A 21129-nucleotide genomic window follows, 5' to 3' on the forward strand; every position below is an offset into this window, starting at 1 on the left:
CAGTCCCAAATTTTCCTGAAGCTGGTGACAAATTCCCCTGATTGTTCTAAACAATGGATCATCCACTTCACATAGCCAGGTTTGGGTTTCTGCCCAGCGAGTCTCAAATTTAACATGCCAAAGTGCACGGTAACACACACTTCCATACATAACGTGCTTACACTGGGTGGCATTACTTGAAGTCTTACAGATTATAGAGTTCAGGGTTCAGATTTCACATATTTCTCTTTTTCCGGTCATTAGCACAAAAGCCTTTGACGACAAAAGACATCAGACATGTTCAGTGAAAACGATATTGTTCCTTGACTTTATTGTATTTCTTGATTTGAACTTACAGTTGTAGATACATTTGAATCACACAGAACCAGAAAATAAAAGTTCAAGTTTGGAAGGACCTGCTTTGCTTTTTCTCATTTTAAGGGAGCTATTTGTGCATTTTGCAATTGCTACAGATGAAAGAACAGCTTGCTTACCAGTCCTGCAAAGAATTACTCATTGTTGTGGTTACAACACAAAATGTCCTCTTCACAATATAACTTCTGGACAAGCAGAAGCCTAAATGCAACAATGAATTGGTATTGACAAGCTAACTTCAGCAGAAGTAGAGACACGACAGAAATGAAAGTGAAACGCACAATCACAGAACGCAGATCTTGATAGAAAGCAGTTTAGCTTGCAACATTTCTTCTTACACAGTTTTTTCAATAATTATTCAGTTATGTCTTTACTCTGTGCACCGAAAACTCTAGCGAAGAAATAGAACATTACAAGATGATTAAACATCTGCCACACAGCTGACATTAGTGTGTGCATTGCATGATCAAACCAGAGGTTGTTACGGCCCAAAGTTGGCCCAGGTCATAGGACACGTGGCGGATGGACATGCACATTGAGACAAGTCGCCAAGCTGTGCCTTGAGGGCGGCTACGGGAGATTCCAAGTCTGTTCAGAGAAAACCAGAGAAATCTGAGATCAGTTCTGTTTTCATTAACAGTAGCTTTTCACAGAGCTTACGATTTCTCATTTAAATAAAGTCTAATAAAAAAAAACAAACAAAAAAAAAAAAACAAACATGGAGGTTACTTGTCATTGCTTTACTATAAGGATTCCTGGCTTACCTTTGGTACACCTGGCCTGTTCTATTCACTCCAAAAACACTTCCATCAGTCGACACTTCAATCATCGTCATGGTGTGGCCTGGCACATTCACCCAGCCACTGGTTCCACAGCTGCTTGGTGTGATCCTCTGTCATAAGTAACAAGCAGATTGTGATGTTGTTGTGTGTCATGGTCATCCCCTCCACTGCTGTGAGTCTCTAGTGTTTTCCCTGTGTTTCCCTTCCCTCGTGGTTCCTCTGTCTCCCCCTGGCTATCTTGTCTGTTTTGGGTGTGGGGGAGCCATCCTGCAGAGCCCTGGAAGCACTTTCTCATCACCTCACCCACCCTGCTGGGTGAGAACCCCAGCTCTCCTCACCATTTTTAGATTATTCCAGATTGTTCGTTTTCTGACTGCATGCTTTTGCTTCTGTGTAGTTCGACTTAGTAGTTCTCCGTGTGTCCAGGATCACTGCTTTCTACCTGCCCACACCAGCCTGTTCAACTCCTTGCCTTGGATCTCCTGCTCTCTGCATCATCGCTTTCTGGTTTGCCTGCATCACCTGCAGCATACCACTCCAGCCCTGCTGTCTACATCCCTTTACCCTGTTCACCACCTGGTTTCCAATAAAGATTGCTTCAATCCAACCTGACTGGTCTGTGCTCTGCATTTAGGTCCTCACCTGATTTCTGAGAAGACCTAATAGTTGTGATCCAGGAATAAATGAGATTAAAATCATGAAGGGATTTCACAGATTTTCCAGTGCCCAACCTGTGTGAAGTAGACTCTGTAGCTGCTGTCCACTCCCCAGCAGCCGTTGTTAGGACTGCAGCTGTAGTATCTCATTGTCCTTGAGAGGGAAGTCCAGTACAGGGAGCCCACTCCCTTGTAGGCCAAAGCAGAGCTGTCTCTCAGACACCGGGCAAGAAGGTTGCCGGATTGAATTCCAACAACTTGACCATCACCACCAGCGTCCACCTGCTGCAGAGACAAACCTGGAGAATACAATGTCACACGGGTTCATGAATACTGTCATAAGATTGCATGACTTTGAGCAAGTGGGCTCACTCTGACTGAATTTATTCATGTGGAAATAGCAATAACAATAGTTACCACTGGCTACTTGAAATTTTCCGGCGATGTACTTGTATAGTCTGTTTGAGGTGCCAGTTGCCCACATTCCTGCTGGTCCCACTGAGACATGCCTGAGCCCGGTAGTGCCCAGACTGTACCATCTTCCTCCAGTGAGAAAATATGCTCGATTATACTTGGTCACTGCCACCACTTTTCCAAGTCCAGCATCAATCTGTATAGTATTACTCAGGCGTGGAGCCTCACTGCATCTCCAGGCTGAAATGGGGGGAGGTGTTAATTAATTTCTCTTTAAACTACTCCAACCATCAACTGTGTCCAAAAAACGTGTGTGAAAGTGACTTACCCTGACTTCCAGCCAGGTAACAAAGCACCAACAGGAAGGCTGCAACAGCTTTCATGATGTCTCTCTGTTTGAGTCTGGACGATCTTTGTGTGGATTTCAGAGTCTGCCTCTGTGGAGCTGCTGCCTCTCATCCCATCTGGTGATTAATTTATATACTCAAGACCAATGCCTAATCTCCATCAAAACTGGTTCTGTGGGATGTTCTCGGAAGGTAGAAGGAAATTTTTAGTTCATTACTTGTTGACCTTTCGTTTGAAATACTAACCTGGTTTGACAACTTTTATGAAGCAGTACCTCCCATTTAGAAACTTCAAAAGCAAAGCAAAGCAATGCAAAAGGAATACCTTGAAGCTACAAGAAAACCCCGACTGGATAGGAAGTTGGTTTTGCTTTTGTCCTGATCTATTTGATAACTTGTGAGGCTGCCAGTCTTTTTTGTTTCTTTAAAACTAACTTACTAACAGTTGTTATTCTCAAAGTCAGCGCAAATGCATCAAAATCATCACAGGAAATCTACAAACCACTAACATCTGGGACCTTATATTTAGTTTTATAAACACAGACGCTGGAAAGTCAGTCCATTTTACACATCTTAGCAAAATTTGTGATTAAATACTTGAAATACAGAATCATCATTTCCTGTCTTTGCTGCTTTATGCTGGTTTAGTATATTGTTTAAGAGCTTGTTTGTCTTAGCTGAGATGAGAAAATAAATCTCTCATTGGAAATTCTTTGTCAAGTATCATGTAAAGAAAATAGAATTGTTCTTCAATGTTGCTCATGGAACTTGTCTGAATCCATTCAGTTTTCCATCCATCCATCCATCTTCTACCACTTTTCCGTTTCCGGGTCACGGGGCTGCTGTAGCCAATCCTGGCCAACATTCAGGGCGAGGGGCACGGCACACCAGGGTACCGGGTAATTCACTCTAAAAGCAGTGGAAATGGCTGCTTACAGAAAGTGCATATCAGACTCAAATGTCTATGAGAGAAGGCGACACAGGGAAATGGTAGTTCGTGCTTCTGCATCACAAATAGAAGGTTTCAGTCCCGAGCCTGGGAGTTTGCATGTGGCAGGTTAGGTGAAATGGTGGCTGTGAGTGTGAGTGGTTGTGTGTCTCTAAATTTTGGCTTAGCTGGGATTGGCGACCCTGACAGATAAGCAGTATAGAAAATGAATGAATGCCTGTGAGAAAGACAATAGCAGAGGCTGACGGCCTAAACACTCAGTAAACTCTCCTTAGTGTTGGGATTGTGTTGGCCTTACATAGATGTGTAGACTGACTGGGAAATGGCTGGAGGCAATGACTGCTCTGTTGTATCATCACAAGGTTTCAGAAGTCCTGACAGCTTTTCTGAATCCAGACTGTGAGTCTGAACGCAAACTGCTCAAGAAAGAGCTCACTCCCAGAGCTCCTTTACGATCTCCAAAGTAACGACGGACTGAGGGAAGGAAAGTACTCGCTGTGCTCCTTGTGCCACTCCCATGACTTCAGCTTCACTGCGTGAATTTCTACATGGCATTCTCTCTGCACCATGAACATCTAAGGCCATCCATGTACATCTTCTCAGCATGATGCCACGAGAAAAACTGTTGCGCCGAAATGAGTCAATGGATAACCAAGATGCTTTGGATACTTTTCAGTATGGTTATTAACGTTTCTTAACATCCTGTTAACATCCAAGTTCACTACTAAACCAAGGAATTAAAGATTTACGCTAAATCATTTTATGGGGTTGCAGGGTCTGGGAGCTATCTTTGCTGCCCATGCATGTTTGGTGAGGTGAAATATGAATTTAATTGATATTTCCTGTTTTATCATTGATCATAATGCTAAATATAATTAGATAACTGCAATATATGAAAAATGAAAATGAAAAATCTCAAAAGTGCTACAGAGCAACAATTGAAAATGATCATGGTCAATAAATAGTAAAAAGGAGAGATGACAAAATACATTTAGCGTTTTTTAAAAGATAATATTTCCATGCTTTAGGAAGATGACTTTTTACCCGTGACTGTAGCTCTTCAAGCAAGAGATCATGAAAGCCATGAAATTACTCAGCTAGCAGCACGTCATGCAAGAGCCTCAAAGTCTTCTGTCAGCAGCACATCGCTACAGCCATTACACACTGTCAAAGGGAACTTTAACTCTTAGACACATGTTGGTCTCAGGAAATAACACACCTGCCTTTGTCTGTGGTGGTAGGAAATCGCACACCCATTTGTCTGTAGCGGTTTGAGGAAATTGCAAGCCAAGCCAAATGGTCTATGCTCCACCCACGCTCCAGGGCAAGCTCTCAGCGAGAAATAATAAAATGGGATGACTCAAGGTGCGACACACATCTGATCACAGTGCCCAATGTGCTGACTGCCTTCACACAGCGACTTAGTGGCAATGTGAAAAAATACCTTCTCCGCTCCGAGAAATATATTTTCTGGCACAAACACACAACGCTGCAAAAGAAAGGCTGCAAATGTGCAACTGATGGAAAGGACAGTGTTCTTAGGAGTTTCAGTATTCACTGGGGCATTATTGAAGTATTGCCTTTTGATTTTCTAATGGAGGTAAACGTAAAGATAAAAGACGCCAAAAATATTCTGCAAGATATCTGTCACTCGTCCACTCGCACCATCACCAACACTGCTGCTAAGATCATCGAGGTAGCAACAGGTCACACGCATCACAACCTCACTAGAGCAGGATATCACACAGCCACTAGACCAACACATCCCTCCTCTTCCCACAGGACTAGCCACTGTCGACAGTGTGCTGAACCTAACTGAGTTTTTACAATTTGATATCACGTTATATCACGTTAATGGTTTTGCTGCCGTGTGTCTGAAGTTTTCATATCATGTGATGATATATTCCTCCTTTCTGCTCTCTCACCTGTCAGAGTAGATGAGATTGCAGCCCAGGTTCTTAAATTCACCTTTTTTTTTTCTCTCTCTTTTGTTTTTATGGGAAAAATACATTGAACAAGATTTTGTTCATACTTTAGTAGTATGTTTCAAAAAATGTCTGGAGAGGAATGCTAGATTCTATTACTGAAGCTTCCAAGACAAGAAAACTAACAGCATCCATCTGCAGCATGAATTCAGGCTCAGAACTCCCATCAGACTCATTTCTACAGATATTTTACATATTTAATCAAAACAAAAGCAAGCGCACACACACACATCCACACAAACTCACAATACAAATTGATGACCTTATCTGTCATAGCTGAGCTGTTACACCATCTGCAAATCATATAGCCTCATGGAAAGATACTGAAGGTCAGAGTAATGGACCTAATGGACCAAGTCCTCTGTACATAAATACATAAAAACTACCAGGAGAGAAAACAAACACAAAACACTCGCACATTGTAAGCGTGTCATGTCCATTTGAAATATTGCCCATGAGGAGGAAGAAATTAAGCTTACGTCATTTTGCGCGGTGCTGGTTGATTTGCAGTTGCATTTGTGTCCTTGTGTCTGGGCTTGATGGTTCAAATCACTGGCTGTATGATGATGCAATATTAAAGGAAAATATTTTATACTCTTTATCAGCACACAGTCACTGTATGTGCACATCGTAATACAAACAGGGGCAAAAAAAAAAAAAAAAACAGAACTAATGCTGATACCATCGCCTTGCACATCCCAAAAAATTTGTTCTAGATATCATTTTGAGGGTTTGGACTTGTATCAGCTGGTATAGCTGTGGTGGTTCTCAATGACTCCACAGAGAAATGGACACAATGAAACTTTCACCTTCACCTTTTAGCCCTCCATTTTCCTTGTACACTGGAGAATCAACAATTGAGAAAAGTGGAATATTTCCCCTGCTCTGACTTTATGCTTAATTTATGAGGAGTGTTTGAAGACCATTAAATAACTAATAAAAGATTCGTTAAGCTAAAAGCTGATAAATACAACTAGTCACATTTTCTACAAAGTCTCTGCCCTCCAGTTTATTTTCTCTCTCCTGGCTCTATAACTGAGCGCCTCCTATCTCTCTGACTTGACCCAACATGCATTGTGCCATTCAATGCAGTGACAATTATTGTTAGACATCCTAAGCGAGTGAGCCTCTCTCACTGAAGCTAGTGAGATGATGGTTGAATTTCCAAAACTGCCTGCGTGTTGTCAAGTTGCTTTCAGAGTCTCCTCCTCGAGCTAGAGGTTGAATCCTTCCTCTGCTTCAGCCCAGCAAGCTGGTAGGCGCTTCCAGCACTCCTAAGCCCCAGGGGAGGCCACTGTCCTGGGTGGCAGGCGCTGACAGAGGTGCATATGTGATTTGAGGCTTTACAGGGAATCCAGGAATCACTGTGGCTCTACATCGAAGAGCCATGAAACTGATGACTCTATCTGCTCTATCTGTCTATGTGGCCTATCTGTCGTGTGAATGGAGGCTGAAGACTTGCTGCTTCAAGCCTCGTCCCCGACCCAGACATGTCTGCACGTCAGTGTCCAAAGTAATTATATCTTCCTGCACAAATGACAGCTAATTTATCTTCATTTTTTGTTGATTGTGGACGAGATATCATTCAACTAATCTCTTTTCACTAATGGTGAATCCCAGAGTAAAGAGGAAAAACTGAGGGAAATCTTTTGAGTTTGACTTCCTGCTACAATAAGTAGACTTCACTGCAAAAACGACCTGCGCCATCACATGAAGCCAAGAGTTTGTGTTTCAGTTATCTGAAGGTCTCCTTGGATGACTTTAATTTCCCTGAAAGGGAATAAGTTGGCATGGAACATTTTTCTGATGACAAAGCACTGTGTAGATACGGGAACATTTAAGTGACTTTCACAGTGTTGGAAAATATGACAGGTGTAAATGTCACGTCAGGGCATAAAAATGGAACAGATGCAATTCCATTCTCTTTTTGCTGTTTCCGTTGACTCGGGTAAAACTGGGAGAGAATCTTAGGAATCCCAGCTCAGTTTCTCTGATCCTGCTTCCAGCAGTCACTGCATTGTTACCTTACCAGTCTCACCCAGCCAATCCTCCGTCAGTAAAGACATGTTTCTCTCCACAGGAAGTTAAATTCAGTCAGGGAGACTTTTGGCCTCTTTCATTAATGAGTCTTTCTCATGCTCCCCCTCTTTCACCATACTCCTTCATCTAACTGCTCAGATTTCATCACAATCACATTGTCTCTGTCGAGCCCAATCTAGTGTTACATCTGTATCGCTGCTCCATTGCATCTACCTAGTCTTCACATCCAGAGATCCAGCTTCTTTTCTTCCCATTGCCACCAGTGTGTGGACCCCTTTTCACACATGATGACCTTGTGATGGGGTCTGATCCATAAAAACTAATTTCTCATGGTTTCGCTCCTGTTCTGCGCACAATGATAAAAGCTTACTTGTTTACTAGGAATTCGCCCACAGGGAATTTTCTCCAGGTGTTGCAGTTCAGTTTGACAGAACGTTTGTTTCTTACAGCTGAAAGTAAAGCATCCCAATTTTCTATGCAGCAGTTTTCCATTAGAAGCTTAAATAAGAGTATGTAGAACACACAAAAAAATAAATTCGAGTGGTCAGATGTTTATTCACTTCGCTAGGGAGCAAACTAGATGGAAAAAAAACTGCATATAACAGAATAGAAAAGAGTTTTGTTTTTAAAAATACAGCTGAGAGAGTTGAGAGTGGTTATTAAGGTCAGAACAGAAATCAGAACCAGGAAGATACCTATGAAATGCATAAACAACAAAACAGCATTTTCTAATTCAACCAGGAAAAGTTTTAACAGGTGTTACTGGCATGTTGTTGTCTGCATCTAGTTTTTCACCATGTGTTGTGTTGTGTGTTGTGTGAGAATCCGTGGACTGGCAGGAAGCACAGGTTTGGCTGGGGAGGTGGCATGTGTTGGTTGGCACCTACACAACATCCTGTTACTACTCTGCTGGCAGAAACCTGGTGGCTGTGTCGTGATTGTGCCCTCATGTTATTGTCACACAGTGAAAAAAACAATAAATAAATAAAAGATGATGGTATGTGGGAGTTTAAGCCTCTCAGTGTATTTTTAATTTGCAGCATCTGTGATTTTGATGTGTAGTTTCGTTTTTGTGTTTTTATAATTATTTTTATTGCATTGTTTTGTATACTGGGAATGTTGTTGTGCTTATATTTTGAAATTTCCTCACTTGGTTGTAACACTTGACAGCTGCAATTGTCAGCAACCTGGGAGAGTGAGAACTGGTGAACTTTAGTACATGCAGCAGGGCAGAGAGATAATTTGGACTTTGATAGAAACCTCCCTTTTGAAGTAGCAAACATAAAGCAATGTAAGCAGTTGCATATATCTATATAAAAGGAAAAAGGTCAAAATCACTGTGACACCATCATGTTCTACAAAAACATTCGCTTCTGCTAACTCAGGATGGGAGACTGTGACCATATTTGCTGCTGCTTACCTGACTTTTTGAGGCAAACAACAAAAAAGTCCAAATTCAGTTAACGCTGAACGCTGAGGGTGAGGCAGAGAGATGGTTAAAAGGCCAGTAATTAAAAACCAAACACTCCACGAGACCTTCACCACCACTGACCATCGAAGAAACATAATGCACATCAACTTATCCTCCTGCACTCGGGTAAAAACTGCTATACCAAAGAGAAATCATTTTCAGACAGTTTTGAGATATTAGCAGATTACACAAATTCTTCGTTTGAACTTTGTAAAATGATGGCCCCATTAGAAACTGAGCCGTGCTAACGAGCTTGCTAACTGACCGTTACGAAATTCATTAACTTTGGTCTTAGTACACTGCCTCATTTATCTCTGCAGAGCTGCAGAGTAATTGAAGCAACGTCGGAGACATATTTATACCAGGGAACACGGTTACAAACTGGATGTGGACATTTACCAGACATGGCGTTTCTGGGTATTAATAGCGACACATGAAGGGATGTTGGAGTTATTATCTCATGTTGCACATTTTATTTGAAAGAACTATCTGTTTCAGCTGCTGATATAGCTGCTTTCACTGAGCAGAGATGAGCATAAAAAAAAAAAAAAAAAAAAAAAAACCTTCAATGGATATTAAGAGTTCAAATTATTTATTGGGCACATTCGGGTATCTTAATATCAAAAGCTAACTGAACCCTTCTGCAGCTACTTCAAAATGAGCATCAATACGTTATAAGAGCCATGATTAAAATTGGCCCCTGTTCACCAAAATCTGGTGCAGATTGGAACTATGTTGCATCTAAAAAAAAAAAAAAATCAATAGAATCGTGACGCAGAAGACTTCACAACTTGACCAGCTATCACATGTCATGAGATTTCCATCTAAAGTCTGATCATAAATCAGATCTACATAAATGCAGTGAAAGTATCAAAGGTCTTAGTATCAGTCAGTATTCACAAACTACAAATAAAAAGCTGCCACCTGCTGCCTTTTTCAGTTGCAGTGCCTGGATAATGTAATTGTTCTTCTGATAACGGCCCCCTCTTGTCTTTATTATGCATTTAAAAAAGTATGCTTTCAACACTTTAGTTTTAACTCCTATTTTCATTGTTGAAATAAAAGATTTGTCTTTAAAACTGGCCTGAAGCCTTCTGACACATTTTTTTCACAATTAACAGCTCTGGCGTACATTGAGCGTGTCACCTGCTCGAAACCATACAGCATCTGTGGTTTTGAATTCTGCGATAAAAGTGAATGTTTTAAAGTGGCCTCTCTTTGTGTACTGCAGTCACACCTGTGCAGTGCTATCAGCTGCTTAATAGGCCACACCAGTCAGGTGGAGGGACAATCTCATCAAAGGATTTGTGAAGGAAATGTAAGAAAAAAAAAACAAACAAAACTTTTAAAGTCAACTACAAAAAGTAAAGTGTATCTTCTGGACATCTGTCCCAGGCGAAAGAATATCCAGTAAGAAGACAAAGCCTTATATCAACTGATAATACGACAGTTGACCTTTTCAACATGCATTTATCAATCTCGGTGGAGGACAGATTAAGAGAACATTATGGGATTGAGGGGCGTTCTGATGCATTGGACCTGATTTGACATCAAATTTTAACTGCTCATTACAGAAAAACTAGCAGTAGGGTATCTGTCAATTCAGCTTTCTGTTGGATCAGACCTAAAATGGAGCCTTGAAAAGTGATACCCAGACTCCAAACATCAGACAACTAATTTAGAAAAAGTCGGGAAAAAAAATAAAAATATATTCGGTTCTTTTTAGTTTGTCAGATCTTGTCTGCAGGATGAATATATGAAAATACTGTTGAAACCACCGACCCAAACTGCACTATGTGCTGGTGTGTGGGATTCAGTATGGAGAACTTGTTGTCCAATATGTCAACAGATGGAGTCCTGGGTTTATTTTGTTATCAGTGAGTTCAGCCTCCTGCATGCTCACTGCTCTCGCCATCACAAACAAATTATTGCCAGAAGCTGGTATAACCGGTTTAACACCAAACCAAATAGCTTTCTTCTATCAGTATCAGTTCTCTCAGACAGAAACTAGCTGAATTTACAGCCAAACCCTTTTCCTATATCAGCTGTCAGCGATCGAACTTCTGGTCGGCTTGTATTGTAAGAGGAAAATTCATGTACAAATACACCAGCTGTGCCAGCCGTAATGACTGTTATTTAGGGCCTCTGATGATTTATACGTGGCGAACGTTCTTGTTTAACCGGGGTTGTGCAGTATATGTGTCTTGGCTTCCTGCATGAAAATGGCCACACAGTGCTCCTTGGCAACACAGGAAAGAAAACATTGATTGAATTCTACAATACAGATTGCACTGAAGTCAGAGGGAGAGAATAAGGTCATGATCTTGAAGACATCAAAGGATTTGTAGTGAATATCAATACATTGCGAGTTAGGAGGAGCGACGCTTTTATTCGAGTGGCAGAGGTGCTATGAGAAGAGATATGAGTGGATAATCAGGCCTCGGAAGTTGTGTATAGTACAAAGAGGACGGTTGCTGGTACTGATCCGTGGGGACTCTGGTGGTGAGGGGATGGGATAAGGACACATTAAGAAGGGCCAACTCGGTACAAACTGGAGGACGTGGTGGCTCAGTGTATCAAAGAAATGTGGACTCAAGTGTAGCTTTCGGACTTCTATCACAGACAACTGAGCCCATTTTTTATTTTTCATTCTGAGATTTTAGCATCTTTTCATGACTTGAACACCCAGTGGAGGCCAAAGGAAGTAACAGGAAGGAGTGGAGGCGAGACAACAGAACACCATCTAATTGCTTCTTCGAAAAGGATCAAATGATGCATCGCTTAGTTCGAGTTTTATGAGCTCATAAATACTGGAGCTGGTCATAGAACTCAGTGAACACACAGGAACTTCCGCCAGTGAACATGATTACTGACAACTGTTGGGAGCAGCCAAACCTAAAAATATCCAAGTCCAATAATTGTTCCAATTGTTTGTGGAATTTTCATGGGCGTGTCAATGACCCATTGACAAAGATTGGAGCGGAGCCAGCAGAGAGAAGGGCAGCTTCATTTGAAGCATTAATCTGGGAATATTTGAGCAGTTATCAGCCGCAGACACAGCGCACTTGACTCAGTCTCTACTGTTCTGTCATCAGTTATATTATAGCATCTCTCTGGAGAAACAGAGACCTAAGAAATATTTAGGCTGTTTGTGTCCCAACTGCAGAATACCCATGTTCTCTCCATCTCCTGCATTGTCACGGTTACCACAGAGGTGATTTCATTCCTCAGCACTGTGCATTTGACACACGTCGCATTCGGAGCCATCTTATACCTTGTTTCATCCACGAAGGAGAAAGGTGACGATGCAGCACAAAGAAGAGATTTTCGACTGTTGCTTTCATGATAAACCTGCTTTTCCAGGCATCAATTATGTAACATTTACTATATCGCCTGTACATCATTGTGTTGACTTTGTCATTCAAGTCAGTCGACTAATGCAAGCACTTCTTGTTTTTTTTTTAATTCCCTTGCTGTGGAGCATGCTAGTCTATATGATGAAGCCTCTGATTAGCACTTATAAACATGCCACCAGCACTATGTAGGAAGAGGAAATGATGCAGCTACCACAGACAGATATCTTTTATGATGGTATGATGGTAACCAGTTGTCTGCAAGCAGTTTTTATTGGCAAATTTGGTATATGCAGTTACCAGTCATGCTGCATCCTGCTGGGGAGGCAGCAGAAAACAAAATGGTGCGAGGTGGCTGGACAAACTGGTGGACTGAGCTGACTCTGTGATTGGAACAAGTTTAGACTGACTGAGGGCTGTCGGGGAGCGATGCACACAGAGGGAAAATCATTCTTTAACACCGCCATCAGACTCCACAACTCCTGAGCTATTCGAAGATAAACGACCAAACAGCAGAATTTCACTCCAAAGGATTTCTGGTTCTAATGTTTCCTCACAGCTACGCTGGAGAGAACACTGGTGAGATTACTCAAAGGCAACAGCAAACAGAAACGTGACACTGGGAAAAGCAGCAGGGCCATCAACCCATAAGCTGCACCTTAGGACTGAGTGGAGCTTCATTTCAGCAATCCAGTCAATTTTTCAGACATTAAACTCAGTAAGGCAGTTAAAAGTTCACAAACACAATTCAGAATAAACTGAAATTTTATATGGCCAAAAGAGGAATGGATCGAAACAACTTCCCTGCGCAACACTGAAGGACAAATTATACTATATATACATTTTTTAAATGTTTCACTTTCAATGTTTCTTTATTCTATAACAACAACAACTGACAATAGGCTATAACCACATCAAAACCAGCGAATGAAGAGGCCTTCTCTTTCCCTTTCCGCTTTTCACCACAGCATTTTAGTCCAACTACTGAAACAGCTCTAAAATGGTTTCATTCAGAAAACTGGCAGACAAGATTCCACTGAGCCATCTACTGGCTTTCTAACTTCTGATTGGCTATCACTGCCAACGGGCTCTTCTTCCAAGAGCCATCCTGCGCGTTGAGGAAAATTATCCATATACAGTGAACTGATCTGGGTTGGAGCATTGCCGGTTGCTCTCATCCAGTGAATAGAGATGCAGTCAGAAGCATTCATAGTAATAATATGGAAATAATACCTGGAGGGCAGCTTTCCATTACATTAAGGGTAGAAGTGCACTCTGTATGCAGAATTCAAATTAAGGAGATCAACCCAACATATAATCATCAGCTCTTGAATTGAGAGTCACAGATCGCAGAAAGATCTTCGCTTCTTGTCTGGAAGAAGATTGCCACAGTAAATGTCCACCTCCTTTCCAAATGGACAAACCAAATGTTCCCAAACATTACAGTGTGCAGCCAGTACGGTACGATCAATTCACATCTGCCGTCCCAAGAGCCCAAGAGACTTTCTTAAATAACTATCTTGTAAGTGGACAAGACCTTAACAACGCTTTGAAGTGCTGTGTGAACCTAAGAACAAAACAAGTGATGTGGAGAGAATGTTTCACTAGTTTCATGCTTCCTATTGGTGGGACAACAGAAATCTTAAGTCCCTTGTTGTAAAGACTGACGGTACGCCTTTTAGGGGTAGTGGTGGTTAACTCTGTTCCTTTTATAGACCTGAGTCAGTCTATAAAACCCTAAAACCCTAACCCTAACCCTAAAGTGATCTGGTTAGCTTGAGTCACCCACACACACACACACACACACACAAGTTAGCTGTTAGTGTAAGAGTGTTTGTTGTTTTGCTTACAATAAAATATACTGCGATCTATATGTCTATATCACTGCTACTGAAAATAATAATAAAAATATGCAGAAAATTACAAACACTGGTGTGATTCTTTTTTAACTTATTCAGATTCATGATGAACAATCTGATTCAGAATCGTTTCCATTGAGTCCACCAACTCGCCTTGTGTATTTAGCAGTAGCCAACCAGAGGTCTCAAAGGATCCAGGTTAATGGCGACCTTGGATTTGTGATTCGAGATTCAGTACTAAGATTCGAATCAGTCACCGACCAGCTCTATTTAGGGGCAGTGTTGTTCCCCAGCTGTTCCAACTTTGGATTCAAGGCTAATTGACAACAAAAGATCTAGACATGCTCTTTCCCTTGTAATGATGCAGGACTAGCCTGAAATCTTCAATTAGCATTCCAATATCTTTAATATACTATGCATTTTTAATGCACATTGCTGTGTCTTTGCAGTCTTGTTGGAGGTGAGTTGCTCAGCGCACCCCTCCTACTCTTCTTGTTGGATTAGCTGCTGCTGACATAAACTTCTCTTACCTCAAACCCATTAAAACTTATCCACTGAGCAAAAATGTAAAAATGTTTGCTTGGATTTTTCAACCATTAGCATAAACCACCTGCTTCCAAAATCGCTGTCACATGGTGATGGTTATAACTGAAAGGCTAGAAGAGTCGAGCTGCAGGAAGGTGACGTGAGCTGGTTGAGGTGTAGTTGGCACTTCGACCTAAAGTTAGACAGCTCCCTCTGTTGGCGTCCAGATAAGAAGCAGTAAAAACATGTTAGAGGTTCTTATTCTTTCTTTTTTTTTTTTTTTTTTTAAAAGGTTATTGTGTGCAATTATATAACTTGTTTTCTATTTTTCTTTCCTGCGGAACACATTATGTAGCTACATTATACACACTGCATTTGCTGATAATATTTTTAATGTGTGAAATAATTTCATCCTAATTATATTATATTCAGAATTTGTTTCATGTCAGTTATTCCAAAAAGTAATAATTTCAAGTAATTAAAATTGGAAGGCAATGCAGCTTCTGTCAGTGTATGAACATTTTTATTGATATTTTTCGCTAAAATCTTGCCTTGGGCACCAAATTGGTCAGGGCAGGCAAAGTAAATGCAATCAATTGTTTTTCCTAATTGAAATGAAGACCAGAAAGAACATATGGAACTAGAGCTGCTAACCACAGTCAACCCATTGTGGGCAAATCAAATCAAATCCATTTATATAGCGCCAAATCATAACCAAGTTACATCAAGGCACTTTACACACAGTGCGCATCACAGTGCATCCCTCCAAGGGCAAACACTTGGTGACAGTGGGAAGGGAAAACTTCCTTTTAGAGGCAGAACCGGGCTATCGGGGCAGCAATCTGCCTCGACTGGTTGGGTTGAAAGAGGGGGGTGGGGGGCAGAGAGAGGGATGAGAGAGAACAAGAACAGGAGAAGAAACAAACAGAAAACATACAGAAATTGCAACCTTGTCGTTCTGGGGCCTTTCTGTGCAGAGTTTACATGTTCTCCCCATGTCTGCATGGGTTTCCTCCCACCATCTAAAGACATCATATTTGGGTGAACTAGTGACTCTAAATTGTCCGTAGGTCTGAGTGTGAGTCTGAGTGGTTGTTGGCCTCCGTGTGTTGGCCCTGTGATGGACTGGTGACCCTGCCCTCACCCAATGTAAACTGGGATTAGCTACAGCACCCTCTGCAACCTGGAAATGGATAGGCGGTAGAAGATGAATTAGTGAATGAATGAATTATGTCATTGTGCACTGCTGTTTATTTCCCATTATGCCACAACCACACCATGGCAGTCATATTTTGACAACATACAAAGCACACACTTACCATCCTTGTACAAGGTCAGGCTGCCATCATGCTCGTGGAAGCTGATTTTCCGATGCGCAGCCCGCTGCAGCCTTCCTCCATGACCCAAACATGGACGATTACGATGTTTGAGCAGAGGTCCTGCCTCTTCGCCACCTCATCAACACAAGTACTGTCAAACATCTCACAACATTGATACAGGTGTAATCACAATTACATAACACAATTATCTATACATGGTGATCATTCAACCGTTAAAATTATTCAGTGTGATTATGTTACAAGCTACATGCAAAGTACATAGATGTAATATCTTTTGTGTAGATAGAAACTTTCATTTTATATACACTGCATATTGTTTTGTCCCACTTCTTAACAATATAAATACAAACAGCACAAACCTCCACACTGCAGATTTACAGAGAACTGCTGGGATCGCCTGATATTGATGACCTCAGGGTGTTTTGGACAGGGAAGCTTGTGCTATATAGACAACCACAGAAAACAATACACAATTAATAACTCATGCACAACATTTGCAGTCATATGGTGACATTTGTCTCTGCTAGTAATAGTAATTTCAGATCTGGGTCATAGTTCCTATGTCTCAAGAGGAAGCATTCTACTTCAGCGAATCCTTACCGCTGTGAATTATCCCTTTAAGCTTCACTTCTTGGCTTCAAAATTCTCTAAATTGCTGTGACATTTATACCAAAGTAATAACCGATTCTGTTGCTGACTGGACTGACTTGTGTAATTAATTAGTCTTTGCAGCTCTGGGCTGCCTGTATTGCACCGTGAAATCAGAAACTTCACTGAAAGTAATATCACAAGATAAACAAAGGCAATGTCTCCGCCATTTTGCTGCCAGTAACAGTCCTAATATTGATGCCTCTACGCTCATTTTCACAGCTAGCGAACTGCATTTGTTAATATAAGAAATTTCAGTGTGCCATCAAAAAAATGTGCTGACTGCACAGCCACCTCTTAAGGAAGCAAAGTCACTGGCTGGCAGCACATTGCAGCCTCACATTCCTTGTTAATAAAATCATACTGGGCTTTCCAACCCATTCTTTCCTTGACTAGTGGTGGAGGCAGTGGCTCTCAAGCTTTGCTTGGTGCTGGACTGTGGCCCTGTCTTGCCCTCTTTCTGCACCCTGGGTAGGATAAGTGACAGCTGCCTCTTGCAACGTTTACCCTCCTGGGTTGTAGGTCGAGCACCTGAATGCACCTTGAGAATGCATAGATTTTATTTTTGGACACATATTCATGTTGGTGGTGCAAAAGTTGCTCCAAATGATTGTTAATATTTACTAATTAACTGTTAATAGAGACATCAGTGATACATGTAATTAAAAGTCAGCGCATTATAGACTAACTATAGTGCATTTATTTTACTCAGGTCCAATTAAACTGCCAAGTTAAAACTAACTTGTATAGTAAAAGATTGTGGCTGGACATTGTGAAAAAAAAAAAAATCTGTAAGATTCTGATCTGCAGGGCTCTCAGTTTGATCAACTAGAGCAGTGTGCCCTCTGTAAAGCAGAGTATTCATCCATTAGTACGATGTTGAAGTGAAGCAATATCTCTCCTCATATCTGATCCAATACGATCAATCAGATCAAATTCAAAAGGTACAAGCAGTATCACTAGAGAGCTCAAATATAGTAATTAAGCTTTACAACACGGTTTTAACATGCAGTAAGCACACTGCAGGATGTCAGATTTTTAAATGTGTGACAAACGTGTGGGGTCGAAGGGAGAACAGGATGAAACAGTTTGTTGTGAAAGGAGTCTTCTGGATCTCCAGCATAACTCTCTGGGGTGCCCACTTGAGGCACCGACCCTGCTCTAGAAGAAGCAGCACATGGTGATGGCTGGGTGGCAGGTCCAGCCAAGGCAGCCACCTGTGTCATGGCAGCTGTCCGTTGCTGGACCTGGGCAGTTAATGTAGCTACAGCTTGCTGAATAGTCGCTGCCAACTGACAAGACTCCGAAGCACACAAGCCAAACAAGACCTTGTTTTGTCCTTTAGAGTCACCCCTGTGGCCTTCCTGTGTGTACTGGGTCCATATTTTTTGGCCAGGTTGTACTGTAAAGGCTGCGATGAACTGACAACCTGTCCAGGGTATACCCCACCCTCGGGGAAGATGAATGAATGAATGAACTGTAATGGGCCATATGGGACTAAACTGCAGCACAAAGACTGGGAAACAGCAATATCCAACAGGGGAAAACACAGCCACAGACAAACATGACAGCGGGACACAGGACGAAAACTCAGGATCAGCAACAGAAGCCAAAAGGGTTATTATGGGCTAGGTGAAGACAGCACGTCAGTGAGTGAGAGTTCACTGTCTCAAGGGGACAGAGGTGGGGGCGTACATGGAGGAAAGGTCCCAGAGTAGTTTAACTCTTTGACTGTTGCACTTCTACAAGGCAGTATTTAGATCGCTCCTACACACCTGACTGATGACATTTGATATGATGAGATATAAGAGCGTTTGGCACAATGAACAATCATTCAGAATTTATGTCTCTATATAAAAATGAATTGTATTACTCATGTGTGAGAAAATATGAAATCCATGTTTAAAAAAATAAAGCCTGAGTGTGTGTTATGAATCCAAAAAGAATGTTAGCCGTAAATCTTCCCATCTCATACAAGGCTTTCAGGGCCACAAATATACAGCACAAATATAAACCCTGTCGGACTGACAGGGTTTATATTTACACATTTATCATGTTTAAGAAAAAAGGATATAAATGATCATCTTTTCTAGCTGAGCTGTTGCACCATCTGGAACTACAAAGTACTGCAGTGAAGGTACCGAAGGTCAGGGTAATGGACCAAAACAAATTCCTTTCAAATAAACACACATAACCAGGGGAAAAAACACAACAACACCCACACAGTTAGAAATTCATATTCATTTGAATTGACGCCAGAAAAGTGGAAACACATAGCTGTCTGAAAATAAAAAAGTGGCTTTGTATATTTTGATGCCAGCTTTTATGGCTGCCAAATTTGTAAGCCTGATCTATTTAATAGGAACAGTCATACAAAAGGTTGCAGAGATTGATAGTGCTTATATACTAATGGTGTTACTATGACATTAGACTTAAACAGCAAAAACTCTGATGTCATGTTTCTCTCTCTCCAATTTCCTGTCATCAATTTACTCTCCTCTCACCCTTCCCCGTTTTTCTCTCTATAACTGAGCTGTTTTGATCCTAAAGCCAGAAGCCAGAGCTACATCCTGTTGATTGGTTAACATCCTGCCTTTTCACAGACTGCTGAGCAGGTATGACACATCAGGTGTAAATACAGAAATCCTCCAGGATACTTTCCTGCATTTTAATGAGACCATAAGTTAGCAGGATGCTCTGGGGCTTCAGTGTTGAGTTATACAATTCCAAAACATCCATATAGGCTGAAACTGGGTCTATAATGCCCTCTCTCCATGAAGCTGGTAGGTAATTCAGATCTCTTACAGAGTGACAGCCCAGCTCAACACTAATGGCCAAAGGTGGCAGACACCTAAAGCGTTTCTAAGCCCCAGAGAATGCCACTGTTCTGAGGGGAAAAGGGGAGCAGTGGCTGATGGAGGTGCCTTTGCGACTTGAGCCAAGCATGTACAGGTTTATGCCCGAATGGCTGTTCATCCATGAGCCATGAGTCTCCAACCTTTCTCTGATGTAAGATACCATTGATCACACTGGCAGAAGTCTAACAGTATCTAACTAGGCCCACACACAAAGCTCTACACACCACAATGTGAGATATTTCTTTGCTATATCTTACACTAATCCTCTGTTAGCACTTTATCATGCAACTGTGTACATGGAAAATGTGGCTTGTAATGTTACATGAATTGATCCGTTTCTTATTAGTTCAGTATAACAGAAGAAATAACTAGCAAATATCAGCACTTGATCTAAACTTCACATCTAGCCAATCTATCCATATTGATGAAGAAACGTTCAGCTATTGTGATTGAATGGAGACGGGGCTCTAACCACAGATAGCCACAGCTGAACATCATTTATATATTTATATAGAGCAGCTTCTATTCGTCTGAACACCGCAGAGCACATCTGTTAGCTGGATGCTTAAAAATAAATAAAAAAAAAGAAAATCTGAGATACTCTGCACTTCCTTTTGAAACGTTAATTCCAGAGATAAAGTAGAATAATCACTGTTGGGCTCACAAATCTAATCTCCCTATTTTCCTTTACTAGGCTGTGCCCAAACCTCCACTGCAAGCCTGCAGATTACCTTCTCATGTACCGAAACGCTGGGTCATCTTGTGTCAGTGTTGCCTAGTTGTCTACTCTCCTTGTGTTTCAGTTTGTTTGCCCTTTCTGATGTGCAAGTCTGATGGTCGTTCCCCGCCCAGATTGTGTCCACCTGCTCCCCGTTACCTCTTCCATTGTCCTGTGCTAGTTCATCATGTCTTGTGCTGTAGAACTAAACCATTTCACTGTCAAGTTTCCTGATTTATGTTGATACTTTGATCTTTTGTCAAGCTTAGCCTTGAGATTTCTGTTGATACCTTGTTGAACTAACCATTGTCTTGCATCTTTTGTTTCTATTTCTATACTGATTTCCATGAATTTGCTTGCATCTTTTGTTGCTACTTTTGCTTTTCATTTTGTATCAGTTTGTTTCCTTGAAAAGTGATTTTGAGTTGAACTTTGTAAATGAACAATTAATTTGCTTTTTATCGAGAGTTGTGCATTTAGGTTCAGATTCATACTGTTCTGTCACTCTTTCAGAGATATAACACAAAGCTGGTCTCAGTTTTGCTTTACAGCAGCTATGCACAGGTCACCTGGCATCACAGTCTAAATGTAAATCGAATGCAGGATGGAAAAGGAACATCTAGGTGAGGCTCCTGGCCAGAGGATCGTCAATGGCACGGCTAGAAGAGTTTCTTAGGCTAAGTTGGAGTGGGATACTCTTGATTTACTGCTCAACTTTTGTTCCAACCCTAACCTATGGTCATGAGCTTTGGATAGTGACTGAAAGAATGAAATGATGGTGTCCGAACTATGTTTCCTCCACAGGATGGCTGGGCTTAGCCTTCGAGATA

General features: G+C 41.3%; 1 protein-coding gene across 1 annotated transcript; it reads right to left on the minus strand.

The window, feature by feature from the left end:
- Positions 1-279: 279 nt before the first annotated feature.
- Positions 280-2690, minus strand: LOC115036897 (fish-egg lectin-like). The gene is made up of 5 exons (XM_029495297.1): positions 2535-2690; positions 2210-2446; positions 1868-2091; positions 1119-1246; positions 280-942 (listed from the first exon to the last, which is right to left on the minus strand). Exons 1-5 carry the CDS (start codon positions 2587-2589, stop codon positions 801-803), a joined length of 786 nt encoding a protein of 261 aa, XP_029351157.1. The 5' UTR covers positions 2590-2690; the 3' UTR covers positions 280-800.
- Positions 2691-21129: the final 18439 nt, after the last annotated feature.

This window comes from Echeneis naucrates, chromosome 23 (assembly GCF_900963305.1).
Source record: "Echeneis naucrates chromosome 23, fEcheNa1.1, whole genome shotgun sequence".
Lineage (NCBI taxonomy): Eukaryota > Metazoa > Chordata > Actinopteri > Carangiformes > Echeneidae > Echeneis > Echeneis naucrates.

Coding starts and splice junctions, on each gene's coding strand:
- LOC115036897 (XM_029495297.1), bottom strand. CDS start 2,589: ATGAAAGCTGTTGCAGCCTTCCTGTTGGTGCTTTGTTACCTGGCTGGA. Junction 2,447..2,534: donor TTACCTGGCTGGAAGTCAGG/GTAAGTCACTTT, acceptor CCCCCATTTCAG/CCTGGAGATGCAGTGAGGCT. Junction 943..1,118: donor ACAGGCCAGGTGTACCAAAG/GTAAGCCAGGAA, acceptor TTCTCTGAACAG/ACTTGGAATCTCCCGTAGCC.